The 23,526-nt window shown below is 49.1% G+C and overlaps 1 protein-coding gene across 2 annotated transcripts in view; it reads right to left on the reverse strand.

The window, feature by feature from the left end:
• The window catches only part of MED6 (mediator complex subunit 6), a 30,214-nt gene continuing 6,688 nt past the window's right edge, over positions 1-23,526 (reverse strand). The window contains exons 2-8 of one of the 2 annotated variants that reach the window (XM_038765632.1): positions 21,149-21,308; positions 19,166-19,257; positions 8,897-8,979; positions 5,295-5,403; positions 2,458-2,573; positions 1,541-1,568; positions 146-361 (exon numbers count right to left, since the gene is read on the reverse strand). In XM_038765632.1, coding sequence (XP_038621560.1) covers positions 231-361; positions 1,541-1,568; positions 2,458-2,573; positions 5,295-5,403; positions 8,897-8,979; positions 19,166-19,257; positions 21,149-21,308 — 719 coding nt within the window. In that variant the 3' untranslated portion in view covers positions 146-230. Of the gene's footprint in view, positions 362-1,540; positions 1,569-2,457; positions 2,574-5,294; positions 5,404-8,896; positions 8,980-19,165; positions 19,258-21,148; positions 21,309-23,526 lie in introns of both variants that reach the window. The other variant, XM_038765633.1, reaches the window with a different exon arrangement.

Raw genomic sequence — 23,526 nt, forward strand, 5'->3', positions numbered from 1 at the left:
CCAAACCCAGACACTCACACCCCCCCATCCGCCCCGGCAGTTTCCTGGGACAGTCCCGGGGGGGTAAAACGGGATGGGGAGGTGGAATGGAAAAGGGTCCTTTTCCTCCCTGCAGCGGTCCCAGTTCTGAGTGTTTCCCGCTCCGATTCCTCATGGAGACATTATGGAGGGGTGGAGGGTCTCTGGGCCTCCGGCGGGCCCTCCCGGAGAGGCGATCCACCCATCCGGCCTCACTGCAGCCGCAGCCTTTTCTCCGGGGGTCCTTTGGGGCCTGCCGTCTGCTGGGCGTTTTTGGGGGTCTCCTTCTCCTCGGCTTTCAGCGTTTCGGGCGCGGGTTCCGGCTCCTTCTTGGTCTGTTCCACTGACAACGATAATCACAATAATGACAATCATTATTATGGTACTTGCTAAACACTTACTATGTGCCAAACACTACTCTAAACGCCAGGGTAGATACAAGGTCATCAGGTTGGATACGGTCACTGTGTCGTGTGGGGCTCACAGTCTTCACCCCCACTTTAAAGATGAGGGAACCAAGGCCCAGAGAAGTGAGTGACTTGCCCAAGATCACACGGCAGACAGGTGGCAGAGACAGGATTAGAACCCAGGCCCTTCCGACCCCTGGGCCCAGGCTCTATCTGCTAAGCCATTTCCGGGAGTGAGATTCATTGTAAGCTGGGGCTTCACCAAGGCTCCTTTTTATGTGATTCAGAAAAGAATCAAATGATTCAGAAAAAAATAAACACCCCCTTCCTTCCCACCACCCCGGCACACCCCAAACACCACACTAGGCTCTGACATAATCCTACGATTTACATCAGGGACGATCCTACATACTCCTTCTCCGATCTTCTGTTGTCCTCTCCCAAGCACTCAGTACAGTGCTCTGCACACAGTAAGTGCTTAATAAATACCACTGCCTGATTTACGGCAGGGACAACTCTGCACCCTGCTCCCTTTGATGGCAGGGAAACCCATTTAACATGAGCTTGGTTTGCTTCATGGATAGAGCCCGGACCCGGGAGTCAGTTGGGCCTGGGTTCTAATACCAGCTCTGCCGTGTGGCCTGGGCAAGTCACTTCGCTTCCCTTAACCACAGTTCCTTCATCTATAAAATTATGACTGTGAGCCCCAATGGGGGGACAGGGACTGTGTCCAACCTGATTAACTTCTACCTACCCCAGAGATTAGAACAGTGCTTGGCACATAGTAAGCGCTTAACAAGTACCACTGTCAGGTCGGGGTAGTTTTTCAACAGATGCGGTATCACTGCTCAACTGACATTCTGGATTCTGTCCTCGCCCACAGTTCAGCAGGTCCTGGCTATTTCCAGGGGGAATCGAGGCAGAGGGGCCATGTAAAGCCTGCACCGTGTCAGATCCCTCTCCCCCTCCCCCAAAATCCCTGCCCCCTTCCTAAACCTTTGTACTCAAGCTGGCTCAGCACTTCTGGCTAGAGGGATTCTCACGGCGTACGCTGACCCCATATTCAATCCCACAAATATACTTTGGTCACGTTCAACACAGGAAATGGACTGTACCTGGGACGGGCTTTTCTCCCAACTTTTGCTGCAATACAAACAAGAGGCGGCAGATGAGTAAAATGCTCCTTTCCCTCCCCATTTTTTAAGTTGCTATAAATGGGAACAATTGCTACCCTCTTGGCTGAAAACTGTCATTCAGGTACCGATTTTGGGAAATAAAAAAAGTATAACTTGGAGAGCAGTAGTGGATTTTTTTAAATTCCACTAAATTAAGGTTTCAAAAGATAAATGTAAAATCAAGTCCCTGGTATCACCCCAACTTGCTGTCTCCAGGCCAAGCCAACACTCTAGCTGTACCTGCCTTCCACCTAGACTGTGAGCCCATTGTTGGGTAGGGACCGTCTCTATATGTTGCCGGCTTGTACTTCCCAAGCACTTAGTACAATGCTCTGCACACAGTAAGTGCTCAATAAATACGATAATGAATGAATCCTCCTTTTCCCTTCCTCACTCCACCAAGCAGTCCACACCATGCCCCATGCTCAAATCCCGCCTAAAATCCCACCCCAATTCATTCCCCAACACAGACCCATAGGTCAGTACAGTGCTCTGCACACAGTAAGCACTTACTACACATTATTATTATCACTACTGCTACCCCTCCCTGCTTCTTGTATCCACCCCAGGGATACAAGAATCAACAAGAATACAAGAATGTATACAAGGGATACACATGATCAGCACTTAAACACCATTATTATTATTATTATTATTATTATTATCCACAATCCAAGGGGCTTTTGAAATCCCGCTTCTTCCCAAACCCATCCCTATCCCCCTTGATCCAAGAACCTTAGTTTATTTCTGCAATCATTTCCGACAGGACCAAATCCTCCAGCCTCGAGACTCCCGGCTTTCAGAATCCATGACCCCCCCATTCCTACCGTCCCCAATGAGGGGGCGGACCCCTGTACCTGCACATATCGGGGTGGAAATTTGTGCCTCAGGTCTAGAAGCAAAGCATCCACACGTTGCCTCTGGAAGATGGAGCTGGGTTCTTCCTTCCTCTTAGCTTTGGGCTTGGCTTTATCTGGGAGGCACGGACAGCGTCCGAGAAACAACGTAAGCTCGTTGTGGACATGGAATGTGTCTCATGGTTCCGTTCTGTTGTCCTCCCCCAAGAGCCTACTACAGTGCCCGGCCCGAGGTGAGCACTCAATAAATACCACTGATCGACTGAATTCGCAAATCGAGAGAGGGTGTCAGATTGAGACACCCCGTCTCTTCTCTGGCCCTTCTCCACTCAACAGACTCCTAAATTTCATCTTCTTTTACAGCAGCCAAATAATAATAATGATGATGATGGTATTTGTCAAGTGCTTACTATGTGCCAAGCACCCTTTAGTGGAGGCTGCCCATTTCCCATGCAGAGCAATTATTCGGGAGACAGAGTTCTTACCCCCGCCTCCCCTCTCCTTCCCTTCCCTCCCACAAAGAACTACAAAACTAACACTCCGGGAGAGGGAGGCCAACCTAAATGATCTTGACAAATCTCTGGGAAGGCAGGTGACTTTGTCAGTTTGATTCTGGTTAGAAATCGGTTCCGACGGGGATGCAGAAATGAATGTAATGATTCACAAGAGGACAGAAAAGTCGTACTCAGGGATGGTCAATGGGGTCATAGGTGGACACGTCCGTTATGGTTTCATGCCATCAAAATCTGCTAATGGAACTCACCAGGTCCCAGTGGTCTAGGATAGTGCTAGCTGTTCTTATCCCAGTCAGGGGGCAAGGACAGTCTCCCACCTAATTGTCTTGTATCTACCCCAATGCTTAGCACAGTGCTTAATGTATATGAAGGGCTCAACAAATGTTAGTATAAAACAAAACTAGAATGTAAGCAGCTTGCAGGCAGGGATCACATCTATCAACTCTAACTGTGGCTCAGTGGAAATAGCCCAGGCTTCGGAGTCACAGGTCATGGGTTCAAATCCCGGCTCTGCCAATTGTCAGCTGTGTGACTTTGGGCAAGTCACTTAACTTCTCTGGACCTCAGTTACCTCATCTGTAAAATGGGGATTAAGATTGTGCTCCCCCCACATGGGACAACCTGATCACCTTGTAACCTCCCCAGCGCTTAGAACAGTGCTTTGCACATAGTAAGCGCTTAATAAATACCATTATTATTATTATTATTATTATTAATGATAATAATAATACTGGTATCAGCATTTGTTGTGCGCTTACTATGTGCTATATTAAGCGCCGGGGCAGATACCAGATAATTAAGTCCTATTATGAGGCTCACAGTTTGAGTAGGAGGAAGGACAGATATTGAATCCCCATTGTGTAGATGAGGGAACCAAGGAACAGAGAAGAGGGCTTGCCCAAAACGAAACAGCAGACAAGTGGCAGAACTGGAATTAGAGCCCAGTTCCTCCGACCCTGAGGCCCGTGCTTCTCTCTTGTACTCTCCCCAGCGCTTACTTCAATGCTTTGTACAGAGTCTGCGTTCAATAAATATCACCGATGGATGAAAAGTCACCTGTTACAAATCGAAGGAGGGCTCTGAAGCAGCTACAGCTGATCGGATGGTTTGAAAGCCGTTTTCAATCAATCAATGGGATTTATTGAGAAGCAGTGTGGCTTAGTGGGAAAAGCCCGGGCTTGGTAGTCAGAGGTTATGGGTTCCAATCCCAGCTCCGCCATTTGTCAGCTGTGTGACTTTGGGCAAGTCACTTCATTCATTCATTTATTCACTCAATTGTATTTATTGAGCGCTTGCTGTGTGCACAGCACTGTACTAAGAGCTTGGAAAGCACAATTTGGCAAAAGATAGAGACAACCCCTACCCAACAAGGGGCTCACAGTCTAGAAGGGGAAGACAGACAACAAAACAAAACAGTAACATCAACAACATCAAAATAGATAAATAGAATTATAGATATATACACATCATTAATAAAATAGAACAATAAACGTGTACAAATATACACAAATGCTGTGGGGCAGAGAAGGGGTTAGAGCGGAGGGAGTAGGGGCGATGGGGAGGGGAGGAGAAGCAGAGGAAAAGGGGGGCTCTGTCTGGGAAGGCCTCCTGGAGGAGGTGAGCTCTCAGTAGGGCTTTGAAGGGGGGAAGAGAACTTGTTTGGCAGATGTGAGGAGGGAGGGCATTCCAAATAGCTTTAATTCTATTTGTTCTGATGACCCTGACACCTGTCTACGTTTTGTTTTGTTGTCTGTCTCCCCCTTCTAGACTGTGAGCCCGCTGTTGGGTAGGGGCCATCTTTATATGTTACCAACTTGTACAGTAAGCGTTCAATAAATACGATTGAATGAATGAATGAAATTCCAGGCCAGAGGTAGGATGTAGGCCAGGGGTCGATGGCGGGAAAGGTGAGAACGAGGCCCAGTGAGGAGGTGAGCGGTGGCAGAGGAGCAGAGGGTGCGGGCTGGGCTGTGCTCTCACCCCCAGATTGACCTTGCAGGGGTCACAGTTTTCATTCCCATTTTAGATGAGGTAACTGAGGTTCAGAGAAGTGAAATGACTTGCCCAAGGTCACATAGCAGACAAGTGGCAGAGTGGGGATTGGAACCCATGACCTTCTGATTCTCAGGCCCATATTCTAGCCACTAGACCATGCTGCTTCTCTCTCTCTCACCCCACCACCACCTCTGAACCTAGGCCACGGACCTTCCCTCCCACTTGAATTAGAGCATGGACAAGCAGTCAGCTCCCCCTGCATCCAGAAGCCATGATTCCCCCATTGGCGGGAGCCCGGCGCCCTCCCTGAGGCCTCACCCATCCTACCTTGCTCTTCCTGATCTCTGAAGTGCCACCAGTAGCCTTTGGAAGGGTGGTAACGGCAGTACGACATCGCCTCGTCGAAAGCCGACTGGATCCCGTGCACGGCCGTGAGCTGGAAAGACACAGGGGGAGGACGCGGGCCCTGGGTTCTCAGGAGACGGGCTCAAAGGACGAAAACAGCCCGCCTGCAGAGGCGACCTGCTCAGTTACTGTTCAGTTCAGCAATCGACGGTATTTATTGGGTGCTTACTGGGTGCGGAGCGCTCAGGAGAGGATGATACAACAGAGCAGGGCTTGTGCATCCACTGGTGAGGCGACGCTCAATCCATCAACAAATCGATGATATGTGAGTGCTTACTGTGTGCCCAGCACTGTACTGGGCAGAGTACAACAGAGTCAGTAGACGTGTCCCCTGCTGACGAGAAGCATTCTAGACTAGAGGGGGAGACTGACGCTGAAATGAATTTTGGATTTGGACAAAAGTGTTGTGGGGCTGAAAGTGGGGTGGATATCTAGGGCTCGGAGGATACAGATCCAACGGCTCACATAACATGGATGGAGAAGGAAGAGGGGAAATGAGGCCTTTGTCCGGGAAGGCCTCTTGGAGGAGATGGGATTTAGAAGGCTTTGAAGGTGGGGAGAACGGTGGTTTGTTGATACGAAGAGGGTGGGCATACAGGGACAGAGCGAGGGCTCGGGCAAGGGGTCAGTGGCAAAACGGATGAGATGGAGAAACAGGGAGTAGGTTGGCATTAGAGGAGCAAAGTGTGTGGGCTGGGTTGGGGTAGGAAAGGAGCGAGGTGTGGTAGGAGGGGGCAAAGTTATTGAGTGTTTTAGAGCCAACGGTGAGGAATTTCCATTTGATGCAGAGGTGGGTGGGTTCTTGAGGTTCTTCAGTGGTTCTTGAGTGGGAAATTGTGGGCTAAGGTTTTCTTTAAAAAATGATGCAGGCAGCGGAGTGGGGAGGGACAGGAGGCAGGGAGGTCGGCGAGGAGGCCAATAATAATAAATGGGGTATTTGTTAAGCGCTCACTATGTGCCATGCACTGTTATATGTGCTGGGGAAGATGCAAGATAATCAGGTTGGCCACAGTCTCTGTCCCACATAGGGCTCACAGTCTTCAACCCCTTTTTCCAGATGAGGGAACTGAGCCCCAGAGAAGTGAGGGAACTTGTCCAAGATCCCCAGCACATAAGTGGCAGAGCTGGGATTAGAACCCAGGTCCCTCTGACTTCCAGGCCCGGGCACTACCCACTAGGCCACAGGGTTAGCAAGGAGGACGATGCACTAGTTCTCCCAGTGAAACCCACCGGTGCAGGTCTTGAACCAACGGGAAGCCTGCCCGGTTGCTGCCCTGGGGTCCCCACCCCATCCCCGGGGGCCCCCCATCCTGCCCTGCCCTGTCCCTCCCCAGGGGGCAGAGAGAGGCCACCACCCCCCACCCAACTTCCTTTCTGTCTTTAATGGGAATCGTTGTGTTTGCTGGGCGCTTCCTGGGAGCCGAGCACTGTACTGAGCGCCACGGTGGATCCAGAATAAAGAGGTTTGGATGTGGCCCCTGTCCCGCCCTGGGCTCACAGTCTGAGTATTCATTAATCATTAAATCATATTTATTGAGCGCTTACTGCGTGCAGAGCACTGTACTAAGAGCTTGGGAGAAACAGACAGATTTCCAGACAGCAGGCACTGAAACCCCATTTTACAGAGGAGGAAATGGAGACACAGAAAGTTCAATGACTTGCCTCATCGTGGTCAGGGAATGTGTCTGTTGTACTGCTATACTGTAATAATAATAATAATAATAATAGTATTTGTTAAGTGCTTACTATGTGCAATGCACTGTTCTAAGCGCTAGGGGGATACAAGGTGATCAGGTTGTCCCTCATGGGGCTCACAGTCTTAATCCCAATTTTACAGATGAGGGAACTGAGGCACAGAAGTGAAGTGACTTGCCCAAAGTCACACAGCTGACAATTGATGGAGCGGTATTTGAACCCATGACCTCTGACTCCAAAGCCCGTATTCTTCCCACTGAGCCGTACTGCTTCTCTCCCAAACGCTTAGTACAGGGCTTCGCACATAGTAAGTGCTCCACAAATACAATCAATTGACTTCCTTGAACAAAGTCACTCAGCAGGCAGGGGCTAGATCTGGGATGAGAACCCAGGTCCTCTGACTCCCAGGCCTGTGCTCTTTCCACCAGCGGCATGGCTTAGTGCCAAGAGCATGGGCTTGGGAGTCAGAGGTCATGGGTTCTAATCCTGGCTCCGCCACTTGTCAGCTGTGTGCCTTTGGGCAAGTCACTTAACTTCTCTGTGCCTCCATTAAGACTGTGCCCCATGGGGGACAACCTGATTACCTTTTATCTACCTCAGCACTCAGAACGGTGTTTGACACATAATAACCACTTAACAAATACTAAAATTATCATTATTATTTTTCCACTAGTTCACACTGCTTCTCTGCTGTCTTAACGTTGTCTCTGTGTCTTGTCTCATTGCCAAGATCAGCCCTTTCCTCTCCATCCATACCGCTACCCTGCTCGTTCAAGCTCTCATCCTATCCCATCTGGACTACTGCATCAGCCTCCTCTCTGATCTCCCATCCTCGTGTCTCTCCCCACTTCAATCCATACTTCATGCTGCTGCCCAGATTGTCTTTGTCCAGAAATGCTCTGGGGCATGTTACTCCCCTTCTCAAAAATCTCCAGCGGCTATCAATCAATCTGCGCATCAGGCAGAAACTCCTCACCCTGGGCTTCAAGGCTGTCCATCACCTCGCCCCCTCCTACCTCACCTCCCTTCTCTCCTTCTACAGCCCAGCCCGCACCCTCCGCTCCTCTGCCGCTAATCTCCTCACCGTACCTCGTTCTCGCCTGTCCCGCCGTCGACCCCCGGCCCACGTCATCCCCCGGGCCTGGAATGCCCTCCCTCTGCCCATCCGCCAAACTAGCTCTCTTCCTCCCTTCAAGGCCCTACTGAGAGCTCACCTCCTCCAGGAGGCCTTCCCAGACTGAGCCCCTTCCTTCCTCTCCCCCTTGTCCCCTTCTCCATCCCCCCCATCTTACCTCCTTCCCTTCCCCACAGCACCCGTATATATGTATATATGTTTGTACATATTTATTACTCTATTTATTTATTTTACTTGTACATATCTATTCTATTTATTTTATTTTGTTAGTATGTTTGGTTCTGTTCTCTGTCTCCCCCTTTTAGACTGTGAGCCCACTGCTGGGTAGGGACTGTCTCTACATGTTGCCAACTTGTACTTCCCAAGCGCTTAGTACAGTGCTCTGCACACAGTAAGCACTCAATAAATACAATTGATTGATTGATTGATTGATTGTCTCACTTCCTCCCTTGTGCCCATCACCGGTCCCTCTTTACCCTTTCTGGATCGTGAGCCGTAGCTTGAGACAGGGACTGTGTCTAATCTCCACCTTGCATTCTTTCCTCAGTACAGCGTTCTGCACATGGTAAGAGCTTAATCGTCCTCCCCGCCCGCCCCCCGCACCCAACCACCAGTGTCACCAGCCCCACGAGAGCCTGAGGAAGATGACAGCAATGGCAGCTCGTGTTACTCACTCTTGTCCGGCAACACTTACCACTCTTGAATTGATGACGGAACCCAGGTCGGGCGCCTGATAGATCACCCCTGCTATGATGTAGTAATCGGCCAGGGGGATGACTGAAAGGAAAAAAATAGGTCGGTCAACAATAATAATGATAATAATAATGGATGGTATTTGTTCAATGCTCATTACATGCCAAGCCCTGTACTAAGCGCTGGGGTGGATACAAGCAAATCGGGTTGGACGCAGTCCCTGCCCCCATGGGGCTCACAGTCTCCATCCCCATTTTACAGATGAAGGAACTGAGGCCCAGTGAAGTGACTTGTCCAAGGTCGTACAGCAAATAAGTGGCAGAGCTGGGATTAGAACCCGTGACCTTCTGACTCCCAGGCCTGGGCTCTACGCACGAGGCCACGCTTAGAGAGGGTGGCTGACGAGGGCAGGAATGGGCATGGCTAGGTCAGGTTTCGATCGGGTGGGGGCTGAGATTTGATATTGCCCCTTGTTATTTATGAAAGGAGGGGTGGAAGGGAGGGGAATACCATTATTAGGGTAAGAAGTAAAAGGGTCATCTCAGTAGCCACCCTGCTGATCAAACTAAATTGGCCTCCCTGCCACCACCCCCCACAGCCCTCCTCCCCCCGCGCCCCCCTCCCAACCGGCCAGTCCTTTCCTCTGCACAGAGTTAGCGCTCAATATGGTGCTTATTATGTGCCAAGCACCATTCTAAGTCCTGAGGTAGATATGAGGTAATCAGGTTGGACACAGTCCCTGTCCTAGGCCCAGAGAAGTGAACTGACTTGCCCAAGGTCACACAGCAGACACGCTGCTTCTGTAAATACCACTGATTGATTTGTTTGTTCATAGTCACATGCCCATTCCTTCCCACTAATCGTTCATTTGCACCATCGATCAATAGTATTTACTGAACACTGTACTAAACCTCTGGGAGACTGCTATTACAACAGAATTGGCAGACACGTTCCCTGCCCTCAAGGAGTTTACGGTCTGAGGGAGAGACGGATGCTAGGATAAATTATGGCTATGTACATGTACATATAGAGAAGCAGCGTGGCTTAATGGAAAGCACATGGGTTTGCATGGGGTGGACCTGGGTTCTAATTCCACTTCTGCCACTTGTCAGCTGTGTGACTTTGAGCAAATCACTTAACTTCTCTTGGTCTCAGTCCCCTCATTTGCAAAATGGGGATAAAGTCTGCGAGCCCTATTTGGGACAACCTGATTACCTTGTATCTACCCCAGTGCTTAGAACAGTTCTTAAGCACTTAACAAGTGCCATTGTTATTATTATTATTATTATTATTATATACACATAATAAATATAATAATTGTGGTATTTGCCGATGTGTCAAGCAATGTTCTAAGCACTGGGGTAGATATGAGTTAATCATGTTAGCCACAGTCCCCGCCCCACATGGGGTTTGCCGTCTTAAAGAGGGCAGAGAACAGGGACTGAAACCTCGTTCTACAGATGAGGAAACTGAGGCTCAGAGAAGTTAAGGGATTTACCCAAGGTCACAAGGAAGGTAGGTGGAAGAGCCAGGATCTAACTAATCAATCAATCTACATCTGTCCACCTCTCCATATCTGTCGATCTATCTCTACCCATATCTATTGATCTATCTATCCACATCTATTGATCTCCCTCCCCATTTCCTTCCCTCCCTCTGTCCTCCTTCCTCCCACCCCGTATCTTTCTCTTTCTCTCTCTCCCTCTCCAACTTGCTCTTCCCCACAGCCGGAATCTGTATCTGTGCGTGTGGGTGACCGTGAAGGCTGTGGATGGATGACTGAGATTCCTGGATGCGCCGGCTCACTTCCTCCACTCTAGAACCACCCAGCCACCCACGATACCTGCTTCCCCACACAAGACTGGCATCAATCCTCTACACTGTAAGCTCCATTTTTGTTTTTGACTGGCATTTGTTAAGTGCTTACTCTCTGCCAGGCACTGTGTAAGCATTGGGGTTGACAAGCTCATCAGGTTGGATCAGTCCTCATCCCACATGGGGCTCGCCATCTTCATCCCCATTTGTCAGATGAGGGAACTGAGGCACAGAGAAGTCTCCTAGCAGACAAGTAAGCTTGTTATGGGCAAGGAAAGTATCTGCTAATTCTGTTGAATCGTACTCTCTGAAGCGCTTAGTACAGTACTTTGCAAACAGTAAGTGCTCAATAAGTAGTACTGACTGATTGGATGCTGTTTTTTTTTTCTGGTATTTGTTAAGTGCTTATGATGTGCCAGGCACTGTTCTAAGCGCTGGGGTAGATACAAACTAAACAGGTTGGACACAGTCCCTGTCCTACATGGGGCTCACAGTCTTCACCCCCATTTTACAGATGAGGTCACTGAAGCACTGAAGCTTACGTTAGGTTGCTTCAAAGTACTCAAAACATATTTTGCTCTAGAGGCGGGAAGCTTCCTTTGATTCCCAACAATGAGCAAAGAACATTGCCTTAATAACATTTAGAAGCTTTCCTTTTACGTCTTTCTGGACGACACAGTAAAGGAGTCTTGGAGACGGGCTTTCTTCCTCTTCCTCTGAGGACCCATTCACCTTGGGGCTTCACTAGAACATACAATGACTTCCACTCTTCCTCCCTTTTTAGCCCGAACAGTGAGCTCCACTGAAGCTCCGGAGGTGAACATGAGAACTCCTCTAGTCTTATTCCGGGAAAATCGACTGGAGTGGGGAATAAAGCCAACCCACCTGCTAAGGAGAGGTGGCTGAGTTGTTCACAGAACCCGCTTTTTGCCTTTCATTTCACTCTCCACCCTGCTGTTTCAAAAGTAAATGGAAAAGCCAATGGGAGTATTCAGAAAGTCCGGGTGGAATGGGGAGAGACGTGCCTTTCAGACTGGGCTCTAGATGCCACCTGTCTGCTGTGTGACCTTGGGCATATCACTTAATAATAATAACAATAATCACGATATTAATAATAATAATGACATTTGTTAAGTGCTTACTCTGTATCGAGTACTGTTCTAAGCACTGGGGTAGATACAAGCCAATCAGGTTGGACACAGTCCCTGCCCCACATGGGGCTCACAGCCTTAGTCCCCATTTTACAGATGAGGCAACTGAGGCCCAGGGATTGGCCCAAGGTCACACAGCAGACAAGTGGTGGAGCCGGGATTAGAACCCAGGTCGGTCCGACTCCCAGGCCTGGGCTCTATCCATGGGGCCATGCTGCTTCTACTTCTCTGGGCTGTTTTTTCACTTGTACATTCCACCTCTGCGTCCCCCTTACACTCTGAATCCTGTGTGGGACAGGGACTGGGTCTGATCCGATTGTATTTTATGTGTCCAGTGCTGTGCACAATGCTTGGCACAGAGTAAGTGTTTAAAGACAATTATTCTGATGATTCTTACTGACTGAAGTTGGAGTTTTGCCCAGATCAAGCCCAGTTCTTCTTGACCCAGCTTCCGCCCTGAGTTACAGAAAGAGGGAAATGATGTCTTATGGCCCGGAGCCCAGGCCTGGGAGTCCGAAGGACCTGGGCTCTAATCCCGGCTCTGCCACTTGCCTGCTGTGTGACCTTGGGCAAGTCACTTCCCTTCTCCAGGTTTCAGTTCTCCAACTGTAAAATAGGGATTAAAATTGGGGGACCCACATGGGGCTGTGGCCAACCTGATTAGCTTGGATCTACCCCTGGGCTTAGAATAGTGCCTGGCACAAAGCAGGTGCTTAACGAATACCATAAAAAAAATAAGAACCATTTTATATTTGCATTTATATCAGTATCTATCTCCCTCCTCCTCTAGACTGTAAACTTGCTGTTGGGGTAGGGAACGTGTCTGTCAATCTGTTGTACTTACCCTCCCATGTGCTTAGTTCAGCACTCTGCACACAGTAAGGGCTCAATAAATACATTAGAGAAGGAGCGTGGCCTACTGGATAGAGCAGGCCCGGGAGTTGGAAAGACCTGGGTTCTAATTCCAGCCCCGCCACTTGCCTGTTGTGTGACTTTGGGGAGGTCACATCACTATTTCTGTGCTTCAGTTACCTCATCTGTAAAATAGGGATGAAGACTGTGAGCCCTAAGTGGGACAAACTGATTAGCTTGTATCTACCCCAGTGCTTACAACAGTAAGCACTTAATACCATGAAAAAAAAGGGGGGGGGGGTGCGACCTGACAACCAGGACAGCCCCCTATCCCCCCGCACCTCCCTCTCTGGCAGGGAGAAGCCCCGCCCCTCCTGAAGCATGGGCTGGGGCCAGACCCCTGAGCAGCTGAGGATCCAACCCTCCAGCTGGAATATGCTGCTACTTTCCTTCTTGTTCCCCGGTTGTTCTCGCTGAATTTTCCCCTGTCCCTTCTTTCCCTAGGTGTCTGACTCCGCTTTCCCCGAGGTTTACATCATGCTCCGTTTTGGACTAGCAGTCGTGTCCGAATCCACAGCCTTGTACTTCTCCTCAGGGCCCAGCATGGTTTTTGGCCCACTGCAAGCACTTAGTCAATCTTGTTTTACTTCTACTGCTACTCTAATTTTATTCGTTTATATTAATGTCTGTCTTCCCCTCTACACTGTAAGCTCATTGTGGGCAGGGTATGGGTCTGTTATATTGTACTCTCCCAGCGCTTACTACGGTGCACTGCACACAGGAAGCACTCAATAAATACAACTGACTGACTACTTCTGCTATTTAACTCCCTCCTCAGGCCCCCGTCCCGCCTCCCTTCTCCCTTGCCCCTAATAAGCTGGCCACTTACTTTATTAAGAAAATTGACACCACCAGGTGTGAGCTCCCTAAAATCTCCCCTGCCCCTCCTCAGTCCCTCCCCACCGCCTGCCCCCTCTTCAACTCTCCCATCCTTTTCAGCAGTATTTCTAGAGATCTCCTGCCTCCTCTCCAAAGCCACTCCCTCCACATGCGCATAGGACTCCGTTTCTTGGCACCTTATCAAAACTCTCGCTCTCCTCCCTTACTCTTCAACTGTTGGCTCTCCAATGGCTTCTTCCCCACAGCTTTCAAACAGGCCCATGTCTCACCTAGCCTAAAAAAACCCTCCCATGACCCCATGGCTCCCTCCGGTCATTGCCATCTCCCTCCTCCCATTCCTCTCCAAACTCCCTGAACGAGTTGTCTACACCCACTGTCTCAAATTCTTCTCCTCCAGTTCCCTCCTTGATCCCCTCCAATCTGGCTTCCATCGTCTTCATTCCACAGAAACTGCCCTCTCAAAAGTCACCGATGATCTCATTCTTGCCAAATCCAATGGCCTTTTCTCCATCCTTATCCTCGATAACCTCTCAGTTGCCTCTGACAGTGTGGACCACCCCCTTCTCCTGGAAACGTTATCCAACCTTGGCTTCACTGACTCTATCCTTTCCTGGTTCTCCTTCTATCTCTCAGGCCATTCATTCTCAGCCTCTTTGGTTAGCTCCTCCTCTGCCTCCCATCCCCTAACTATGGGGATCCCCAAGGTTCAGTTCTGGGTCCCCTTCTATTCACCATCTACACCCACTCTCTTGGAGAACTCACTCGCTCCTATGGCTTCAACTCCCACCTCTATGCAGATGATACCCAAATCTCCATCCCCAGCCCTGATCTCTCTCCCTCTCTCCAGTCTCACATCTCCTCCTGCCTTCAAGACATCTCTACCTGGATGTCCTCCTGTCACCTCAAGCTTAGCATGTCCAAAACAGAGCTCCTTATCTTCCCAACCGAGGCCTGCCTTCCCCTGACTTTTCCGTCACTGTAGAAGGCACCACCACCCTTCCCGTCTCCCAAGCCCGTAACCTTGGCGTTATTCTTGAGTCCTCTCTCTCATTCGACCCACTTTTTCAATCTGTCACAAAATCCCGTCGGTCCCAGCTTCACAATATCGCCAAAATCTGCCCTTTCCTCTCATTCAAACTGCTACCACGTTAATATGCTACCACTCATCCTATCCTGACTAGATTACTGCATCAGCCTCCTTGCTGACCTCCCATTCATTCAATCGTATTTATTGAGTGCTTACTGTGTGAAGAACACTGTACTAAGTGCTTGGGAAGTACAAGTTGGCAACATATAGAGACAGTCCCTACCCAACAGTGGACTCATAGTCTAGAAAGGGGAGACAAAGAACAAAACAAAACATATTAACAAAATAAAATAAATAAATATGTACAAATAAAATAAATAAATAAAAAGAGTAATAAATACGTACAAACATATATACATATATACAGGTCCTGTGGGGAGGGGAAGGAGGTAACGTGGAGGGGAAGGAGGTAAGGCAGAGGGGATGGGGAGGGGGAGGAGGGGGAGAGGAAGGAGAAGGCTCAGTCTGGGAAGGCCTCCCAGCCTTCGGTCTCTTCCAACTCCAGTCAATCAATCGATCAATGGTATTTACTGAGTACTTACTGTGTGCAGAGCACTGTACTAAGCGCTTGGGAAGTACAAGTTGGCAACATATAGAGACGGTCCCTACCCAACAGTGGGCTCACAGTCTAGAAGGGAGAGACAGAGAACAAAACATATTAACAAAATAAAATGAATAGAATAGATATGTACAAGTAAAATAGAGTAATAAATATGTACAATCATATATATATATATATATATATATATATATATATATATATATATAAACACATATACAGGTGCTGTGGGGAAGGGAAGGAGGCAAGGCGGGGGGGATGGAGAGGAAGGAGGGGGCTTAGTCTGGCAAGGCCTCCTGGAGGAGGTGAGCTCTCAGTAGGGCCTTGAAGGAAGGAAGAGAGCTAGCTTGGCGGATGTTGGGAGGGAGGGCATTCCAGGCCAGGGGGATGATGTGGGCCAGGGGTCGACGGTGGGACAGGCGAGAACGAGGCATGGTGAGATTAGCAGCAGAGGAGTGGAGGGTGCGGGCTGGGCTGTAGAAGGAGAGAAGGGAGGTGAGGTAGGAGGGGGCAAGGTGATGGAGAGCCTTGAAGCCCAGGGTGAGGAGTTTCTGCCTGATGCGCAGATTGACTGGTAGCCACTGGAGATTTTTGAGGAGGGGAGTAAAATGCCCAGAGCGTTTCTGGACAAAGACAATCCGGGCAGCGACGTGAAGTATGGACTGAAGTGGGGAGGGGCACGAGGATGGGAGATCAGAGAGGAGGCTGATGCAGTAGTCCAGACGGGATAGGATGAGCACTTGAACGAGTAGGGTAGCGGTTTGGATGGAGAAGAAAGGGCGGATCTTGGCAATGTTGTGGAGCTGAGACCTGCAGGTTTTGGTGACAGCTTGGATGTGAGGGGTGAACGAGAGAGTGGAGTCGAGGATGACACCAAGGTTGCAGGCCTGTGAGACGGGAAGGATGGTAGTGCCATCAACAGTGATGGGAAAGTCAGGGAGAGGGCAGGGTTTGGGAGGGAAAACAATGAGTTCAGTCTTGGACATGTTGAGTTTTAGGTGGCGGGCAGACATCCAGATGGAGATGTCCTGAAGGCAGGAGGAGATGCGAGCCTGGAGAGAGGGGGAGAGAGCAGGGGCAGAGATGTAGATTTGGGTGTCATCAGTGTAGAGATGATAGTTGAAGCCATGGGAGCGAATGAGGTCACCAAGGGAGTGAGTGTAAGATTGAGAACAGAAGGGGACCAAAAACTGAGCCTTGAGGAACCCCCACAGTAAGGGGATGGTAGGGGGAGGAGAAGCCTGCAAAAGAGACTGAGAATGAACGACCGGAGAGATAAGAGGAGAACCAGGAGAGGACGGAGTCTGTGAAGCCAAGGTCAGATAGCGTGTTGAGGAGAAGGGGGTGGTCCACAGTGTCGAAGGCAGCTGAGAGGTCGAGGAGGATTAGGATAGAGTATGAGCCGTTGGATTTGGCAAGCAGGAGGTCATTGGTGATCTTTGAGAGGGCAGTTTCCGTGGAATGTAGGGGACGGAAGCCAGACTGGAGGGGGTTGAGGAGAGAGTTGGGAGAGAGTTGAGAGGCCATACTTCACTCAGCTGCCCAGATTTTTTTCTATAAAAATGTTCAGGACGTGTCACCCCACTCCTCCAAACATTCCAGTGGTTGCCCATCCACCTCCACATCCAAAAAAACCTCCTCACCATTGGTTTTAAAGCAGCCCATCACCTTGCCCCAGCCTATCTCACTTTGCTATTCTCCTACTACAACCCAGCCCATATACTTTGCTCCTCTGGTGCTAACCTTCTCACTGTGCCTCCATCTCACTTATCTCGTTGCTGACCCTGGCCTACACCCTCCCTCTTCAATACCGACAGTTACTCTCCCATCCCCACCCCACAAGCCTTACTGAAGGCACACCTTCTCTGGGAGGCCTTCCCTGACTAAGCCCCCCTTTTCCTCTTCGCCCACTCCCTTCTGCATCACCCTGATTGGCTCCCTTCGTTCTCTCTGCCCCCAGCCCCATGTTACTTGTGTAATAATACTAATGATGATGGTATTTGTTAAGCGCTTACTAAGCGCAAAGCTCTGTTCTAAGCTCTGGGGGGATACAAGGTGATCAGATTGTCCCAAGTGGGGCTCACAGTCTTAATCCCCATTTTACAGATGAGGTAACTGAGGCACAGAGAAGTTGAGTGACTTGCCCAAAGTCACTAGATAGCTGTAATTTTTTTTATATTAATGTCTGTCTCCCCACCTCTAGACTGTGAGCTCATTGTGGTCAGGGAATGTGTCCACTTTTTGTTGTACTGTACTCAAGCGCTTAGTACAGTACTCTGCACACAGTAAGTGCTCAATAAATATGACTGAATGAATGACCAGTGTAAATGTAAATGCCTCGACGACTGCCATGTTTATAGGATTACCTGAGTGTTTGTCGTAAGACTGAAGCTGTTTCCACCTGTTCCTCCTTACTTAGACTGTGAGCCCCAAGGAGCACAGGGACTATATCCTCATCGCTCATTGCCATCTGCGTCACCCTGACTTGCTCCCTTTGCTCCTCCCCCGCCCAGCTGTACAGCACTTATGTTCGTATCTGTAGTTTATTTATTTGTAATGATGTCTGTTCCACCCCCCCGCCAGACTGTAAGCTTGTTGTGTCACTGTTTATTGTTGCACTGTACTTTCCCAAGCGTTTAGTACAGTGCACTGCACACTGTAAGCGCTCAACAGATCCGACTGAATGAATGACTACCACTCCTTACCCTGTATTGTTACCTTTTGGCCACAGGAAGGCGACATCTGCTGTTTTTAAAAGAGAACGCCTCCTTTGGACCAAATAATAATGATGGCATTTGTTAAGCGTTTACTATGTGCCAAGCACTGTTCTAAACGCTGAGCTCTCTTCTAAGCCCTGTCACTTAACTGATGGTATTCACTGAACGCTTACTGTGTGCAGAGCCCTGTACTAAACAGCTGGGAGAGTCCAATATAACGGAGTTGGTAGACACATTCCCTGCCCACAGTGGGCTTCTAGAAGTGGGCTTCTTCATCAGAACCTACCCAGGCATTTAAAAATGTATTTACAGAAAAAGATTAAAGAATCGATGGTATTTGTTTGAGTGTGTACTATGTGCGGAGCACTCTACTAAGCGCTTGGGAGAGTACAATGTTAAAAATATGACAGGAAGGCTTCCTATTCTTCTCGTTTTCAACCACAAGGAAGCTTAAACACTCTGCTGTCTGGAGGTCACGGATGATGACACCACGCCGGTAATTCTATGACCTGGAATGAATGCCACCTGCCCCCCAACCTTTTTTTAATTTCATGGTATTTAATAATCATAATAATAATGATGGTATTTGCTCAGCATTATGTGCCAAGCATTGTTCTAAGCACTGGGGTAGATATAAGGTAATAAGGTTGTCTCATGTGGGACTCTGTCTCAATCCCCATTTTACTGATCAGGTAATTGAAGCACAGAGAAGTTAAGTGCCTTGCCCAAAGTCACACAGCTGATAAGTGGAGCAGCTGGCATTAGAACCCATGACCTCTGACCCCAAGCCCGGGCTCTTTCCATATTTGTTATGCGCTTATTAAGTGTCACTGTTCTAAGTGCCAGGGGAGATACAAGTCAATTAGGTTGGACACAGTCCCTGCCCCGCATGGGGTTCACAGTCTAAGTAGGAGGAAGAACAGGAGAAGTGAGGCCCGGAGAAGTGAAGTGACTTACCCAAGATCACATAGCAAGCAATCGGCAGAGCCGGGATTAGAACCCAGAACCTTCTGCGTCCCAGGCCCGGGCTCTATCCACAAGGCCATGCTGATTTCTTGGGCAGGGAATGTGTCTGCTAATTCTGTTGTATTGTACTCTTCCAAGCCCTTAAAACATTGCTCTGCACATAGTAAGCGCTCAATAAATATCACTGATTGACTGGAAGGGAGAATTGGCTGACCCACCTTACCTTGAGAGGAGGACTGTCGTTGCTGCTTCCGGATGATGAAAAGAATGGGTTCCTGAGCATGCAAAAGGATGTACTCCACTCCAACCATCTGGCTGGAAAAAAAAAAATGAAAAAAAAAATGAAAGCATTGAGATGCAGCGCTCTGGTTGGGCGAATACTCATAAAATGGCCTCCTTCCTAGCGAGGGAGTCATTTTCGGTTCTCTTTCCCTCCCCATGTCCCATCCAATAAACCAGGAAGTGTTAGGAGTCGGATAAAACACCCTATTTGAATGGTAGGAACTGTTTATTCTCAAGACTTTTGCCATTTGCCTTGGACCTTGAGAGGTGAAGACCTTTCCTTCCTCTGAGTAATAAAAGTCAAACCTCCACATAACCCACTGACCCAAAAGCACTTGGGAAGTGTTCCTCCTCATAACAGAGACCGTCCCTTCCCTTCTGCTTCTTGATGCCCAAGTTCCCTTGGAATGGGCTTTTAAAAAAATCTTTCGATATATGTTAAGCACTGCTTTTATGGTATTTGTCAAGTGTTTACTATGTGCCAGGCACTGTTCTAAGCGCTGGGGTAGATACAAGGTAATCAGGTTGGACACAGTCCGGGTCCCACATGGGGCCCATGGTCTTCATCTTCATTCTACAGATGAGTAGATTCATGCTGATCAGCCTTTTTTTTAAAATGGTATTTACTAAGGGCTATGTGCCAGACACTGTACTAAACACTAGGGTAGATAAATACTAACCAGGCTGGACACAGTCCCTGTGTCAAACGTGGGGCTCACAGTCTTAATCCTTATTTTACAGAGGTGAAATGACTTGCTCAGGGTCACACAGCAGACAAGTGGAGGAGGCAAAATTAGAACTCAGGTCCTCCTGACTCCCAAGACCGGGCTCTCCCCACTAAGTCACGCTGCTTACTAAACAATGTGTCAAGCACCATTATGAATGCTGAGGTATACAGGGCTAGACACAAGTCCTGTCCCATATGAAGCTCGCAGTCTAAATAGGCAGGAGAATCCCCCTTTTACTGACGAAGGCACTGAGGCCCAGAGAAGTGGCGTGGTTTGCCCAAAGTCACCCAGCGGACAAGCTGCAGAGCTGAGATTACAACTCAGGTCGTTCTGACTCCCAGGCCTGGGCTCTTTCCGCTAGGCCATGCTCTTTCCTTCTCTTGGCTTTGTTCAAGTGGCAGCCTGAAATCTCGTAAACCAGAAGAGCATCTCAGTCACAGCCTGGAGGGCTCGGATTTAAAATCTATTTACTGTCTAATAAGAGAAGAAGCTTGGCCTAGTGGATAGAGCCCAGGCCTGGGACTCAGAGGACGTGCGCTCTAAACCCAGCTCCGCCACTCCTCTGCTGTGTGACCTTAGGCGAGTCACTGGAAGCAGCGTGGCTTAGTGGAAAGAGCCCGGGCTTGGGAGTCAGAGGACATGGGGTCTAATCTTGTCTGCTGTGTGAACTTGGGCAGGCCACTTAACTTTTCTATGCCTCTGTTCCCTCACCTGGAAAATGGGGATTAAAACTGTCCCCATGGGACAACCTGATTATCTTGTATGTACCCCAGTGCTTAGAACAGTGCTCGGCACACAGTAAATGTTTAATAAATACCATCATCATTATTATATTATTATTATTATTCTCTTGGCCTCGGTTCCCTCCTCTGCCAAATGGGGATTCAATACTGTGAGCCCCATGGGAGACAGGGACTGGGTCAAGCCTGATGAGCTTGTATCCACCACAGTGCTTAGAACAGTGCCGGGCACACAGTAAATGCTTAACAAATATCATCAGCATTATCATGATTACCCATTCTCCCACCGTGAACCCCACGTAGGACCTGATTATCTTGCATCTACCCCAGCGTCTCATACATAATAATTATTACTATTACGAAGATGCTTAAGTCCTGAGCTGTCCAGTTTCAAGAGCCTCCATCCCGAGTGATCTCTCCAGTTGGCAGCGCCCTCAGGCTCTTTCGGTTCCTTACTTCAGATGCTCTAAGGTGAGCCTCTGCATTTTGACCACTTCGTTGTTACACATCCGATCGTAGAAAGGGTTGCTTCGTTCCGAAAAGTAGTCCAGTACGCTCCCGCTGTTCAGTATGGGGATCCAGGAGCTGTCCACCCAGGAAATTCCCAGCAGGTTATCTGGGGGAAGACGGGAACGGGAGAGGGGATTGAAACCAAAGGCAAATTAGCTAGGATGACGTGTGGAACGAAAACCCCGAGTAGGCTGGTCGAGCCCGCTCTCCCGTAACCCGGAGGTTGGCTGGAAAGCTGGGATGTGCCCGGAGCTGGCATGTCGGAGTCTAGGAAGCAATGGCCCTTGTACCTGGGCGGGCATCAGACACAGGGTGAGTACAGAGCTTAGAACAGTGCTTTGCACATAGCGCTTAATAAATGCCATTATTATTATTATTATTATTATTACAGAGGCACTCAGTCATTCCCATAAGGAATGTGCCTCCTTACTCTCTTGTACATTCCCAAGGGCTCTGTACAGTGCTCTGCATATAGTAAGCACTCAATAAATACCACCGACTGGTTGACTGATAGATAATGTAGGGTCCTGCCAGATCTCTAGACCATAAGCTCGTCTCTAGACTGTAAAGTCGTTGTGGGCAAGGGACATTTCTGCTAATCCTGTTGAACTGTCCTCTCCAAAGTGCTTAGTTTGACCTCCACGACATGGCTGAAATCTGCCCTTTCCTCTCCATCCAAACTGCTACCATGTTAATCCAAGCATGTATCCTATCCCACCTGGATTACTGTATCAACCTCCTTGCTGACCTCCCAGCCTCCTGTCTCTCCCCACTTCAGTCCATACTTCACTCGGCTGCCTGGATCATTTTTCTATAAAAACGTTCAGGTCCTGTTTCCCCACTCAAGAACCTCCAGTGGTTGCCCATCCACCTCCGCATCCAACAGAAACTCCTCACCATCAGCTTTAAGGCACTCAATCCCCTTGCCCCCTCCTACTTCACCTCACTGCTCTCCTACTCACCTCACTGCTCTCTGCCAGCCCATACACTTCGCTCCTCTAATGCCAACCTTTTCACCGTACCTCAATCTCATCTATACCACCACTGACTTCTCGCTCATGTCCTGCCTCTGTCATAGCTGACAATGACTCTACTCCCAGCTTCGAAGCCTTATTGAAGGCGTCCGAGAGGCCTTCCTTGACTAAGCCCTCTTTTTCCTTTTCTTCCACTCCCTTCTGCATCGCCCTGACTTGCTCCCTTTATTCATCCCCCCTCCCAGCCCCACAGCACTTATGGACAGATGTAATTTATTTACATTAATGTCTGTCTCCCCCTCTAGACTGTAAACTCATTGTGGGCAGAGACTGTTTCTGTTGTACTCTCCCAAGCACCTAATATGGTGGGTGTTTGGGAAACATGGATTGAAAGTTTTTGTAGAAAAGTGATTTGGGCAGCAGAGTGAAGTATGGACTGGATTGGGAAGAGACAGGATGCTGGGAAGTCAGCGAGAAGGCTGATGCAATAATCCAGGTGGCATAGGATGAGTGACTGAATAACATGGTAGAAGTCTGGATGGAGAGGAAAGGGCCAATTTTAGCGATGTTCTGCAGGTGGGACCGACAGGATTTAGTAATGGATTGACTATAATAATAATAATAATGATGGGATTTATTAAGCGCTTACTGTGTGCAAAGCACTGTTCTAAGCGCTGGGGAGGTTACAAGGTAATCAGGTTGTCCCACAGTGGGCTCACAGTCTTAATCCCCATTTTACAGATGACGGAACTGAGGCTCAGAGAAGTTAAGTGACTTGCCCAAGGTCACACAGCAGACATGTGGCGGAGGCAGGATTCGAACCCATGACCTCTGAATCCAAAGCCCGGGCTCATTCCACTGAGCCACGCGGCTTCCCTATGCGGATTGAATGACAGGGGGGAGTCAAGGATAACACCAAGGTTATGAGGCTTGTGAGACAGGAAGGATGGTGGTGCTGTCTACAGTGATGGGAAAATCAGGAAGACAGGGTTTGGATGGAAAAGAAGGAGTTCTGCTTAGTACGTGTTAGGCTTGAGGTGACAGGAGGACATCCAAGCAGAGATGTCTCGAAGGCAAGAGGAAATACGAGACTGCAGAGAGGGAGAGCCATCAGGGCCGGAGATGCCGATTTGGGAATCATCCACCTAGGCCCTTTCCCCTTTCAATGATCAGGCTCTGGGCAGGGCTCACCCCAGAGGGCATGGGTCAAGTAGAGGGGCTCCCCAGCATTCCCAGATACCAAATTGGACCATCACAGTCCCCAGATACAGTCTATCCATCGGAGGTACCCACCTGAACCGAATGACAACTCGACTATGTATTCTTCGGAGTGAAGAGTGAGGAGGGGGT

The sequence above is a fragment of the Tachyglossus aculeatus genome, chromosome 23 (assembly GCF_015852505.1).
Source record: "Tachyglossus aculeatus isolate mTacAcu1 chromosome 23, mTacAcu1.pri, whole genome shotgun sequence".
NCBI lineage: Eukaryota > Metazoa > Chordata > Mammalia > Monotremata > Tachyglossidae > Tachyglossus > Tachyglossus aculeatus.